Source organism: Gymnoscopelus microlampas (genome assembly GCF_963454915.1).
Source record: "Gymnoscopelus microlampas genome assembly, chromosome: 5".
In the NCBI taxonomy this organism is placed as follows: domain Eukaryota; kingdom Metazoa; phylum Chordata; class Actinopteri; order Myctophiformes; family Myctophidae; genus Gymnoscopelus; species Gymnoscopelus microlampas.
In genome coordinates this window covers 13,483,309-13,495,855 of record NC_139942.1, presented here as the reverse complement: position 1 = coordinate 13,495,855, position 12,547 = coordinate 13,483,309, and the positions used below count along the sequence as shown (strand labels likewise).

Here is a 12,547-nt window from a genome sequence, read left to right as displayed (position 1 = left end):
AGCAAACTATATTCAGGAAATGTTATTGGTGCATTTTCCTGTCATTGGATGGTTCGTTTGTGGACAACAGCACCATCTGCACCCATGCTCTGTTCACCCAAAGTACATTCACTCGTACTGAGATACTTCATACGATCTGATCTATTGCTTAAATAATCAGAACGCAATTGAAATGTCTAAAATACAAAACTTGTAGATCAATAGTCATACACGTTTTTTTTCTGAGCAACTTAACCAAGTAGAATATCCATTTAATTCAACAAAAATATCACTTACCTCTCACTGTTTAATGCTTCCTTGTAATGTCAAAGCTGCTGTAGTAAAATGTAGAAATTTTCGCAAAAAATAAACTTACAGAAATGTTCAGAAATAGTGAAAATAGCCATGCACGCTCACAAGCAAGAACACACTGTGAGCTTGTAGATCTATTATCACTATTTTGAACTAGGGCTGAAGTATGTAAGTATATATTTATCTTTAAAATATAGTGGAGTGAAAGTCAAAAGTAAAACAAAATGTATAGATCTCTCAAAATATACTTTATGTAGAGTACCCAAGTAAAATTCAAAATTAAATGTTTCAATGATGTGATTGACGCGATGACAAAATCCCACTTATATGATTCTGCACAGTCCCTCATAATAAAGTTTAATAGTACACATGATAAGTTCCATCAGAGATACTGTAACAGGGGAAACGATACACTTACAAACTCACAAGACATCAACATTTATGTCCAGTACTACAAAGCTGTACCTTTTAGGAAATGAATTTAAAAGTGTTGTAAGTGATATGTTTTGGTTAAAACAAAGGTCTTCTTTTGTTCAAATGTTAGCGCTCTATAATCTGATAGAAATCATTGCTTTAGTGTTTATTCAGTAACCACCTATCTCTTCAGTTTGACAGTGACCAGCAAATACGTTTTCAGGTCAGGATACCAATGTTATCCAATCAGGAGAGAGAAATCATACCAGATACAAGATAAACAAGTGCAATTGGAAGTGATGAAACAAACAAACAAACAATTGTTTGGAAGCAGATCAAATTTAAGCTGATGAACCGGTTCTCTCTTGTGATTGGATGAAATTGTTATCCCAAAATGTATTTTCCGTTTACTAAAGAGCTGGGGAAACAGGGATACCCCTGTTACTGAAAAACATACTCGATAACAAGTATTAGAATATAACTATTTAACACTTATTATAACAAAAAATATCACTTACACCCCTTTTGTTATAACTTATATTTACATCTTCCATTTGGTGGGTATATTCAATACAAATACAAAGTTCCATAAACGCAAAGTTTGTGCCTGTGCTCTAGCCATTGAGGGATAGGAATTTTTCATTTCCACAGTTTCATACGATAGTCACGTGCTGAAAATGTACCACTGTCTGTCATTTATTTGAACATTGTCAAACAAGGGCTTAACGATATGATCAAAAAATATGATCAACCGCAATATTTGTGAACCGATGTAAAGACGCTCGGGCGGAGCAGGGGTAAAGTACCTGCACACCACCGTGGAATATAGGGGTTTGAATCAACTGCAATGCATCTAGTTTGGCCTGGCGACGGGCGTCTAGGTCCTGGGGACCCCCAAGGGGGTTCCAGCTAAATGATTGATAGTTAGGAACCAAATCGACCTTTAGAGTTCTGTAACTCTGAGAGTGTACAAATGGAGCCAAATGGACCCGTTTCATACTAAAAGGGGGCCCGTGTCCTAGTCATGTCGAACTGGGGGTCCTTGAAGTGAAAATGGTTGAGAATCACTGGTCGAGTTCAGGATAGGGAAGCCGGGAGGAGAGGGAGGTTTTTGCCGCTGTATCACAGTGACTCATTTAAATATTCTTTTCGGATTAATATTCAATTCAATTCCAATTCCAATTTAGTCTGCTTGTTTCTGTATCCTGTATGAGTTCTCTCCCCATATTGGATAAATTTAGTACCCCGAACTAAAAATGTACCATACTTTATGTTTACTAAAGATGAAGAGACAGGGAGACCACTGTTACAGAACAAACCGTCTATTGCAATAATTACTATCATACAACTTTGTTTTAAAAAGTGGTAAACATAATTGGCTAAAAAGGGGGAAAAAATATATATTATATGTATTTTTTAAATATCTAAAAATCTATTTTGGTATGATGTTGAGTATACATCAACCATGACCTTAACCATTCTTTACTTTGATACAGAAAAGATAAGAAATAAATAATACAGTACTTTCTAGCCTTTGTCTGAGAAATTATAATATAATCATAATTTGTCTGGAATCTCATTTTGTAAAAATATGAAAATACAAATTGTGAAAAAATGTTATATTTTACTCAGTATCCTGAATCTTATGGAGTTGAGGGAATCATTAGATCCCTAGTATCAATACATTCTAAAAAGGTGCTGTAAGTGATTTTCTTTTGTTAAAATAAGTGTTAAAACGTATATTCTGATAGTAATAATTATTATAGAGTGTTTGTTCAGTAACAGTAATATCGAGCTTAAACTTTTACAGAACACTTTTTCTTTTAACCCAAGAAATATCATTTACAGCACCTTTAATTCATATCAGTTCCAATCCCTCAATCTTGTCAAAGCTATGGTTGGGATCCTTTAGGATTTTAACAATTCTGGTTCCTTAACGATACCCTTTAACGATTCCGGTTCCTTAATGGTTCCCTTTAACGATGTATATAAGAAGTTCAAAATGGACCCTTACAGGTCTGTAACTCTGAGAGAATGGAACCAAATGGACCCTTACGGTTCCATTTGGTTCCATTTGTACACTCTCAGATAATGATGGTTCTGGAAACTAAACATTTTGAGAACCACTGGTATTGTAATTGTATAGCAGACGTGAAGTCCACAATACCAGCTCTGACAGTGTCATAAAAACGGTTCCGGAAACGGTTCCAAATGTAATGGAACCCATTCCGTTTCCTCAATGTTGGATTCCGGTTCCTCCCTTTCCGCATCCCAACCCCCTCGTCAAATTGTTCCGGTCGCGTCCCCGGGTCGACATTTGAGCCACACGACATCAGACGCGCAGAACTGGAAGAACGGGTTCGATGGCAACGCGCACAGCTACATCACTGAAACGTCCCCGGAAGCTGCTGCTTGTCGCCCTCGTGCGAGCTGATGTGCCTCCGCAGGTGGTTGGCGGAGATGAACGTCTTCCCGCAGTGCGGGCACTTGAACTGCTTGCAGCCCGTGTGCACGCTCATGTGCACCTTCAGCGACCCCGACTGGGCGAAGCGCTTGCCGCAGTGCAGGCAGCCGTAGCGCTTCTCGCCCGTGTGCACGCTCTGGTGGCGCTTCAGGTTGCTGGAGTCGGAGAAGCGCTTGCCGCACAGCGGGCAGCTGAACGGCTTCTCCCCGGTGTGCACCCTCATGTGGGTCTTGAGGTTCTTCAGGCACGCCAGGGTCTTCCCGCAGAAGCTGCAGACGAACGTCTTGTTGCCCCCCGAGTCAGAGTCCCGGCTGTAGCCGAAATCGTCCTGGACTGGCGAGGCCCAGTCCTCCCCCCGCAGGACGAAGGGGTTGGACACGGTCGGCGGGTCTTTCCTCGCGCTCGTCTGAGGTTCCGACGCCTGCGGGCCCTGGGGGCGCTCGGCGGCCGCGCCGCGGGTCACCTCGCCGATGACGAAAGGGAAGCCGGTCCCTGTGTCGGGATGTAGGGTTATTAGAGTTAACTTAAAGAAAATGAAATAACTAAGAAAAAAACATTTGAGTTAACTGAAAGCTTTGCGAGGCTTTACAAGAAAACGATAACTGAAACTGTATTGTGTGGTTTCAAAACTATCCAAAACTAACTAAAATAATGGAGACATTTATTATGAATATCCAATATTTTCTTCCAAAATAGTGAAAATAGCAGATCTACAAGCTCCCAACACGCCGCGATGCACTGCGTTGTAAGCTTGTAGATCTGCTATTTTCATTATTTTTCAGAGCATGTCGTTGGTCGAATCTCGCCCCTGACTACACCATAATACAATGAAAAACTGAAACTAAAAGTAATCAAAACTAAACTAAAACTAAGCCTTTTCAAAAAACTATAAACTAAACTTTAAAAAACGAATCAAAACCGAAATTGAAAAAACGGGGTCAAAACGGGGGAAAAAAAGAAAGAAATACAGAAAATGTAAAACTATAGTAACCTTGGTCAGAGGCAGCCGGAACGTTGGCGTTGATGTTGTACGAGCAGCTGGGATCCTCCGCAGAGGGATTCTGGGTATTTCGGGTGGCGTGTTGCTGGATGGGGGGTTCGTACATCATGCAGTCGAAGCCGGCGTTCTCCGGCAGCGCGGCGTCACTGTTGATGGAGTTGAGGTTTTTGGCCAGCGGCTGCGGGGGGCTGGGGCTGATGCCCCCGCCGCTCGCCCACGAACACGCCCTGCTGCCGTCCCGTTCTGTCACTTCCTGTTTGGTTACTGGGGGCGGGGCTTCTGGGTCCATTCCCATCTCCCCCAGACGTCCGTCTATATGATGGAAATCATCTGAGGATAAAAAACAAACATTGTACGTTAAAATGTTGCACTAATGTCTGAAATCTACATTGAGTACAATTTTCATGGTCCTCATAAGAGAAATGGTTTTATTATGGCAAAAATAGGATTAGAGGTACGCTGATGTTGCGCACCGAAAACAGCCGATCTACAAACTCACAATGTGTCGCAGTGCGAAACGTTGTGAGCTAGATTGGCTATTTCCGACTTTAGGTGTAGGGTTAAAAGCGACCAAAGAAATGGTAAAATGTCATTCATAACATTGCCATTTTAAAATGTTGAGGACTTCACAAGTATAGTAGCACAAACGTGAGCGTGTGTGCGTGTGTGTGTGTGTGTGTGTGTGTGTGTGTGTGTCTGTGTGTGTGCGTGCGTGCGCATAAAAGACTTACTGTCTTGCTTAGTGTCAGTCCAGACCTGTTCATCAGCCTTCTCCACCTTAATGACCGGAGTTTTAACCTTCACCAGCTCACCTGCTGTAGACTGACATACAGACATGCAGACAGACATGTAGACAGACATGCAGACAGACATGAAGACAGACAGACAGACAGACGTGCAAACAGGCAGACATGCAGACAGACAGACGTGCAAACAGACAGAAAGACAGACAGACAACTTTAAATGTAAAATACGATAGAGAATAAATATGTCTTTTGAGGATATCTGTCTTTGACTAACATCCTACTATACTGAAATAAACGTTTTAAAGGGTAATTATAATTATCACACCCCAGGGCATTTTGTGTTATCCTATTAGCATAATCTTTGACTGACCTGTACTGTTAACAATCCTGCTAATAAAGTATAATGAAGCATTCAATCAATCAATCAAGGTAGTCAGAAATTGTGAACATGTTGCACCACATCCGACCATATCTAAATAAGTTATTTAACCACTTTCAACCTAGTGTCCTTATTTTGGGAATGTCATTACAGGTGAAAAAGGGGTGTTCTGTGAAAGGTAAGAACGGGTCTGCACTCTGTAGTGATAAAAGGTTGGGAACGACTTAGGATATTAACACAGACCTTTCTCGGAGCAGCATCTTCTATCACCACAACGGTGGACTCCACAACTTCACACCTGGCCAAGGGGACGTGGGCAGTCACCCTGGGCAACGGCACCTCACCTGCAATTAATAACACATAACACCATTAATAACACATAACACAATTAATAACACATTAACCCATTCAATCCAGGAAAGCATCTGTGTCATTTTAAATTTCTTTGGCTATTTTATTAACACATCACCCGCCAAGGTATTAAACATCGTTTTTTATCCCCTTGCCAGCGCAATTACCTTCATCCAATGAATTTTGAAACTCCGTGGAGGCGACATTGTATTCCAAAAAAATAAAAAAGGCGGAGGGAAGGGGTAAGACGAGGGATCTGCGTATTCAGACGGACCACAACGTTCCAACCGCGATCCGCCATTTTGGGGCTGGGGCTCGCTGAAAACAATGCAGTGGTTTTCAATGCAAAAAACAGCAACTGGGTTACAGCCGTTTTTCTGAAAATCCCATAGTCAGGGAGGGCGGAAGTGACGTTTTTTGGAATGATCTCACATCCACATACTTCTTCTCTCATTGACGATGGATCATCCCAGAGCTGTGTTACGGTGCCTAAAACAGAGTGCCTAATTGTTTTAATAGAACGCATTTATGCGATTTGGCAGACAAGTGCGCTATTTAATAGGACGCATTTATGCGTGATTGGCAGGAAATTAGTTAAAAGCGTGAAAGTTTGTGCAAATCTTTGAATATATATATTTTTAAAGCGAACATTTGTAACTCAACTTTGCTTCTGGGGGGTCCCTGGAACAAAACATTTTGAGATGGGGGTCCGCGGCCAAATACATATCTAAAAATGTTTTCTAAATCCTAACAGTGAGTTGCTATATCAGTGTTGCTGCTCCAACTTTTCCATGTCAAGGACCCCCAAAATGATATGTATTTGGTCGCGGACCCCCATCTCAAAATATGTTGTTTCAGGGAACAAACAGAAGCAAAGATTTGAGTTAAAAATGTTCACTTCAAAGCATATATATATACAAATATATGCACACATTTTTCACGATTAAAAATAATTAGCAGATCTACAAGCTTGTATATCTGCTATTTTTGATTAGCCAAAAACATCTTAAAATGACACAGATGTGTTCCCTCTCTTAATGGGTTAATAACACAGTTAATAATACAGAATAAGCTCACAACGCAGTGCGATGCGTTGTGAGGTTGAAGATCTGCTATTTTCACAACTTTGGGTCCCAGAGAGACATAACATTTCTCATTTGGGTCTCGAGCAACAAAGTTTGGGAACCACTGCTCTAGACCCCTTTCCTTCTATGATCTTCTAGATCATTGCCCCTGATTTTCTCCCTTTCGTTACCACCATCACCAACACATCCCTAATCTCAGGCTGTGTCCCGTCTGCCTTCAAATCAGCCAGAGAAAATTAGATCCCAATACTGGTTGACAGTGTAGTACTGCCTAAAGATCATAAGCACAATATCTCCCTTGGCCAGGCCAAGTGGGGACTGCCTCAAGTCTGTATTCAAAATCTGCACATGATCGATCATGATATCTGTATCGCTCATGCTATACATATATTGATTCAATTAAATTTGATCATGACATCACACATATTAATATCAATATGATACCTACAGATATCCATCTGTAGACATATTGATCATGATATTTGTACCAAAGAGACAAAGACAACATTATGACTGAATGTGTCTCAGGTTAAAGAAGCTCAGTGGCCTCGTGGTTAGAGTGTCCGCCCTGAGCCTGGAAGGTAGTAGGGTATTAAATTCCCCGACCGGGTCTTACCACAGACTATAAAAATGAGACCCAATGCCTCCCTGCTTGGCACTCAGCATCAAGGGTGGGAATGGGGGAAAGTCCCTGTGACACACTAGCGTTCAGGGGGTGTGCTTGTACATTAAGGCGCCTCACGCTACAGAAACAGGAGATAAGCTCCTTCCCTATGGGCCACATGGCTTGGGAACTATTGGCTTACTTCCCAGGGTAAAGCTATACATCATACAGTCACACATGTATATATGACAGCCTTGTGCAGCCCTACGCCCTACCGCAAGGGCCCTCAAACTTTTTAGGCCGCGACCCACCCAAATAATAATATTTGAACTGGGGGACCGCCACCCCGACAAACACTTGGAATTGTAAGAGTTGAGGCATTACATTTAGGTTGACTCAGTTCCACAGATAAATATTGTGAAAATAGCCGAACTACAAGCTCACAACGCCTCGCACTTCGAGGCGTTGCGAGCTTATAGATTGGCTATTTTCACAATGTTTGCCTCTTTCTTATGTAATATTTAACAATTTGGCCAATTTGGTTTTAAAACAGTCTTAAAAGTCCTTAAATTGTATCTTTAGAAATGTGCAGACACCCTGTATACACTTAGTTGGTTAGTTTACTGTTGAGTGAGAAAACAATGTCGCACATTAAGCTAGTCATCTGGGGACCCCCCCCCAAAATCATTTGGGGACCCGCAGTTTGGGAGCCCACTGCCCTACCGTACCATGGTGCGTCCTCCTCAGCTCCCCGGCGGCCAGGTGGGAGGCGGCCCGTGCGGCGGCGCGGCCGCTGGCGAACACCCCGCTCCCGTGGTGGAGGTGGTGGTGGTGGGCGGCGCGCAGGGCCGACGCGCGCGCCACCTTCAGCTCCATGAGCCGCAGCTTCCGGCGCAGGGCCTCGTTCTCCTTCTGGCTGCGCGAGATCTCCACGTGCAGCACGGCATAGCCGTTGTCCACCAGCTCGCAGATCTCTGCCACCGCCGCGTTGGCCAGCACCTGCAATGTAGACAGATTTTATTTTATTTATTTTTGATATTTTTGGGGGGGTTTTCTGTCTTTATTGGGATAGTATTGAATACTTTATTAGTCAAAAATGTTAACGGCACGTGGTACAGTCAAACATTAACCCATTAAGACCGGGAAAGCATCCGTGTCATTTTAAGATTTCTTTGGCTATTAAATAATAGCAGATATGCAAGCTCATTGATTGATGATTATTTGCAAAAAAAAGCAGAGGTACAGTTCTATACAAAAGGATGCTAAAAGCCAACGGATAAACCCATGAAAGCACTATGCCTTGTTACGGGGCCAGAGCTCTGCTCTGGAACCGTATTGTTATTGGCAGTATTCTGTCACTTCTTCTTCTGCCACTTTTCGCAGTTCTGGCTGAACCGTGCAGTCGCTTTTTACGAAACTCGGCCATATGGTAGATGGTCATGAAAAACGATCAAAAAATAATTCTCACAATCTTTCGTCAAAAGGTGGCGCTATAGCACTCAATTGAAAATGCCAACTTTGAACAGGTACAACTCATGCCCTGTTTGACCTAGAGCCATGAAACTTGGATACACATATGCGTCTCCTCATGCTGAACAACTTTCACCCCTGACTTTTGACCTCTGACCTTTAGATCTCCCACCATTTTGAATTATATGAAAAACAGTCATTGGCTCCTAACTTCTGCATTTTTTCACTTATGGAAAATCCGTTGGAAATTCTTGTAGGCAGAGGTCCAAAGTTCAAGTGTGAAACGTTTCGTGCAGATTGCTCAAAAATCCCAGGAGGAGATAGATTTTAACTATTACAGTTTTATGAACATTATTCATCTGTGCCTAAAACATACATGCAGACTCACATTTATTTGAAACTTTGCAGAAATGTACAGGGTCATTCCAAATATCACTGAAACCAATCTTACTCCAATTGGCCAAAAGGGGGCGCTATAGCAATTTTTTGAAAAGGCAGACTTTAAACAGGCATAAGTCATGCCTCGTTTGGCCGAAAGTCGTGAAACTTGCTTACACATGTGCCTTGACTCATGAGGAACACACGTATCGATTTGACCATTAAGCTCCGCCCTTAGATTTTCCGCAATTTTGAGCAGTTTGAAAAATACTTGTTTTTGCCAGTTCTGGCTTAACCGTGCATGCGCTTTTTACGAAACTCGGCCATATGGTAGATGCTCATGAAAAACTACCAAGAAATAATTCTCACACTCATTCGTCAAAGGGTGGCGCTATAGCACTCAATTGAAAGTGCCAACTTTGAACAGGTACAACTCATGCCCTGTTTGACCTACAACCATGAAACTTCGATACACACATGCGTCTCTTCATGCCCGACAACTTTCGTGGTCTGACTTTTGACCTCTGACCTTTAGATCGCCCACCATTTTGAATTATATGAAAAACAGCCATTGGCTCATAACTTCTGCATTTTTTCACTTATGGAAAATCCGTTGGAAATTTTTGTAGGCAGAGGTCCAAAGTTCAAGTGTTAAACGTTTCGTGCAGATTGCTCAAAAATCCCAGGAGGAGATAGATTTTAACTATTACAGTTTTATGAAAATTATTCATCTGTGCCTAAAACATACATGCAGACTCACATTTCTTTGAAACTTTGCAGAAATGTACAGGGTCATTCCAAATATCACTGAAACCAATCTTACTCCAATTGGCCAAAAGGGGGCGCTATAGCATTTTTTTGAAAAGGCAGACTTTAAACAGGCATAAGTCATGCCTCGTTTGGCCGAAAGTCGTGAAACTTGCTTACACATGTGCCTTGACTCATGAGGAACACATCTATCGCTTTGACCAGTAAGCTCCGCCCGTAGATTGTCCGCAATTTTGAGCAGTTTGAAAAACACTTAAACCCAGGATTTTTCAGCTATTTGCGTGAAACTGTATCATCTGTGTAATCTCCTTTTTCATAGTTCCTTGTCTGTTGGTCCAATGGCGTCTCCCTTAAATGAGTGCCTCACAATCTCAAGGTCGCCAGTTCAAGCCTCACTTGATGCAGACTTAATTTAAGTTGAATTGCAAACAACATGACTGTATCAATGAATACATGTGCAAATGGTAAAGATAACCTGAAATGCTTATTTGAGAGTACGATTTCTCAATGTATGACATACTTCATTCTGAAAATAGCCGATCTACAATCTCAAAACTTTTCAGATAGCAACGTGTTTCTGAGCTTGTAGATCGGCTGCTTTCACTGTTTTCGGTAGCGAGGAGACATACAATTTCTCTATTGGTAAATGGTTTGTGAACGAGTGATCTTAGTGTTGGCTTGGTTCATGACAGAAGGCAAGAGTTTATGATCTTCAACAGACAACATCAGCCTGGACAAAGCTATAGCACTATAGGTAGGTAGTGTTGCAGCCTATTAGCCTATCATGGGGCGGCCATAGCTGGGTGGTTAGTGAGCACGCCTAGGGAACCAGAGGCCCTGGTTGCCCCAGGTTCGATTCCAGGCCATCCCAGCATATGCGTCGATGAAATGAAATTTGTCCCTGAGCAAGACTCTTAACCCCTAATTGCTCACAGGTTCTCATTGGAAACAAGACCACAAGGACTTTCATGAACGACCTGTTAAAAGGAATTATCCTTATCCTAGTCCGAAGGTTGAGAGTTCGATTCCTGTTAATGGCAATAGGTTGAGATGTCCAATCTATCCATTCTGTTTCCATCTCTCTCTCTCTCATCAATCTATTCCGTTTCCATGTCTCTCTTCAATCTATTCCGTTTCCATGGCTCTCTCTCTCTCTCTCTCTCTCTAGTTTCCATGTCTGTCTGTCTCTCTCTCACTGGCCCCGTATTATCGCTGCTTGCAGCTATATTTTCCATTAGGATCCTGTCAAATTAAAAAGTTAAAAGTGAAATTGGCTATTTTACCCAAAATGTAGAAACATAAAATAAAAAATAATTTGGGAAACGGTCTGACGTAATGTAAAACATACATGATTTGAACATGCTTGAACAATTGACATGTAAGGTCTAACATGTCTACAACTACTACAAAACCTAATAGGCTAGCCAGTCATTATGGCTTATGGGCATATAAACAAGAACTTGAATGGTAAATGTAGATTTGATAATGATGTAACATGTTCAAATTATGAATACACCACATTATTTCAGACCATTTTCCCAAAAGTCTTTATTTGTTTACATTTTCAGCCATTTTAACATTGAGGAGCCCACAGTGTAGCTGTCCACTCTTCAGCGTGTGAAGTATCTAAGCACCTGTATGAAGTACTGTACTTGGGTACAATTTTGAGGTCTTTTTTTACTTTAATGGAGTATTTCCAATTTTCAGTACTTTTACTTCAACTCCACTACACCTCAGAGGCAAATATTATACTTAATTTACACCAGAACTAACTTTAGTTGCTAGTTACTTTGTAGATTTTGATTATTACAAAACATACATGAACCACTTCAGCCCTATATACATTTTGGCCATATGAGCTTGTAGATCTGCTATTTAAAAAAAAAAGATTTGTATACATTTCATACATTGTGAAATTGGACATTCTGCATGATGAGTACTTTCTACTTTTTTGTACTTAAAGTACATCTCTTGATACCAACACTTTATACTTTTATTCAAGTACATTTCTAATTTGTAAAAGAGTATTTCAAAATAGAGTATTGATACTTTTACTTGCAAAACATGTGAGTACTTTTTCCCCCCACCACTGCATTTAACATTGAGGAGCCCACAGTAATTAGCTGTACAATCTGTAGGACCGATGCATAATCACGATCATTGCCATCAGGAGACACTAGTGCAATCAGGTGATAATAGCAATCAGCTGCTAGTAGTAAATACTGTAATAACGTAATAATCACGACACAGGCCTTACCTCCATGATGGAGGCGAGCTGAGTGTGGAACGCGACGGCCCCCGACATTGTTGCGTGTGTGTTTTGGCGTTTGCGTGCGTGTCGTGCGTGTATATAGACACACGAGCAGACGCTTCCTCTCAGAAGGAGACCTATTTGAAACGGCTTCAGACGGGTTTAAACGTCAGCTTTGGTCCTTGTTGTTGTTGTTGTGGTTGTGGTTGTGGTTGTGGGGTAACATCTGGGTTCGGGGAAGCCGTTTCCCCCGGTACCGTTTAGTTGTAAACACTGGCGGCCGACCCGGAAGTGTTGATGAAACGTCACCGGCGTTGCCAGGTTTTGTGACAGAAAACCCTGGCAT

The 12,547-nt window shown here is 41.7% G+C and overlaps 1 protein-coding gene across 3 annotated transcripts; it reads right to left on the bottom strand.

Moving 5' to 3' along the window:
• Positions 1-614: 614 nt before the first annotated feature.
• LOC311046250 (uncharacterized protein) lies at positions 615-12,459 on the bottom strand. Of its 3 annotated transcripts, none has more exons than XR_014600852.1 (7): positions 12,208-12,459; positions 8,063-8,333; positions 5,538-5,638; positions 4,901-4,991; positions 4,161-4,499; positions 1,695-3,661; positions 615-1,614 (listed from the first exon to the last, which is right to left on the bottom strand). XR_014600852.1 is itself a non-coding variant. In XM_084058458.1 (6 exons), exons 1-6 carry the CDS (start codon positions 12,253-12,255, stop codon positions 3,090-3,092), a joined length of 1,422 nt encoding a protein of 473 aa, XP_083914584.1. In that variant the 5' UTR covers positions 12,256-12,459; the 3' UTR covers positions 615-3,089. The 3 variants fall into 3 exon arrangements, 1 of the variants encoding a protein (XP_083914584.1); XR_014600853.1 differs by having other exon boundaries at positions 1,706-3,661; XM_084058458.1 differs by having other exon boundaries at positions 615-3,661.
• Between the last annotated feature and the right edge of the window lie 88 nt (positions 12,460-12,547).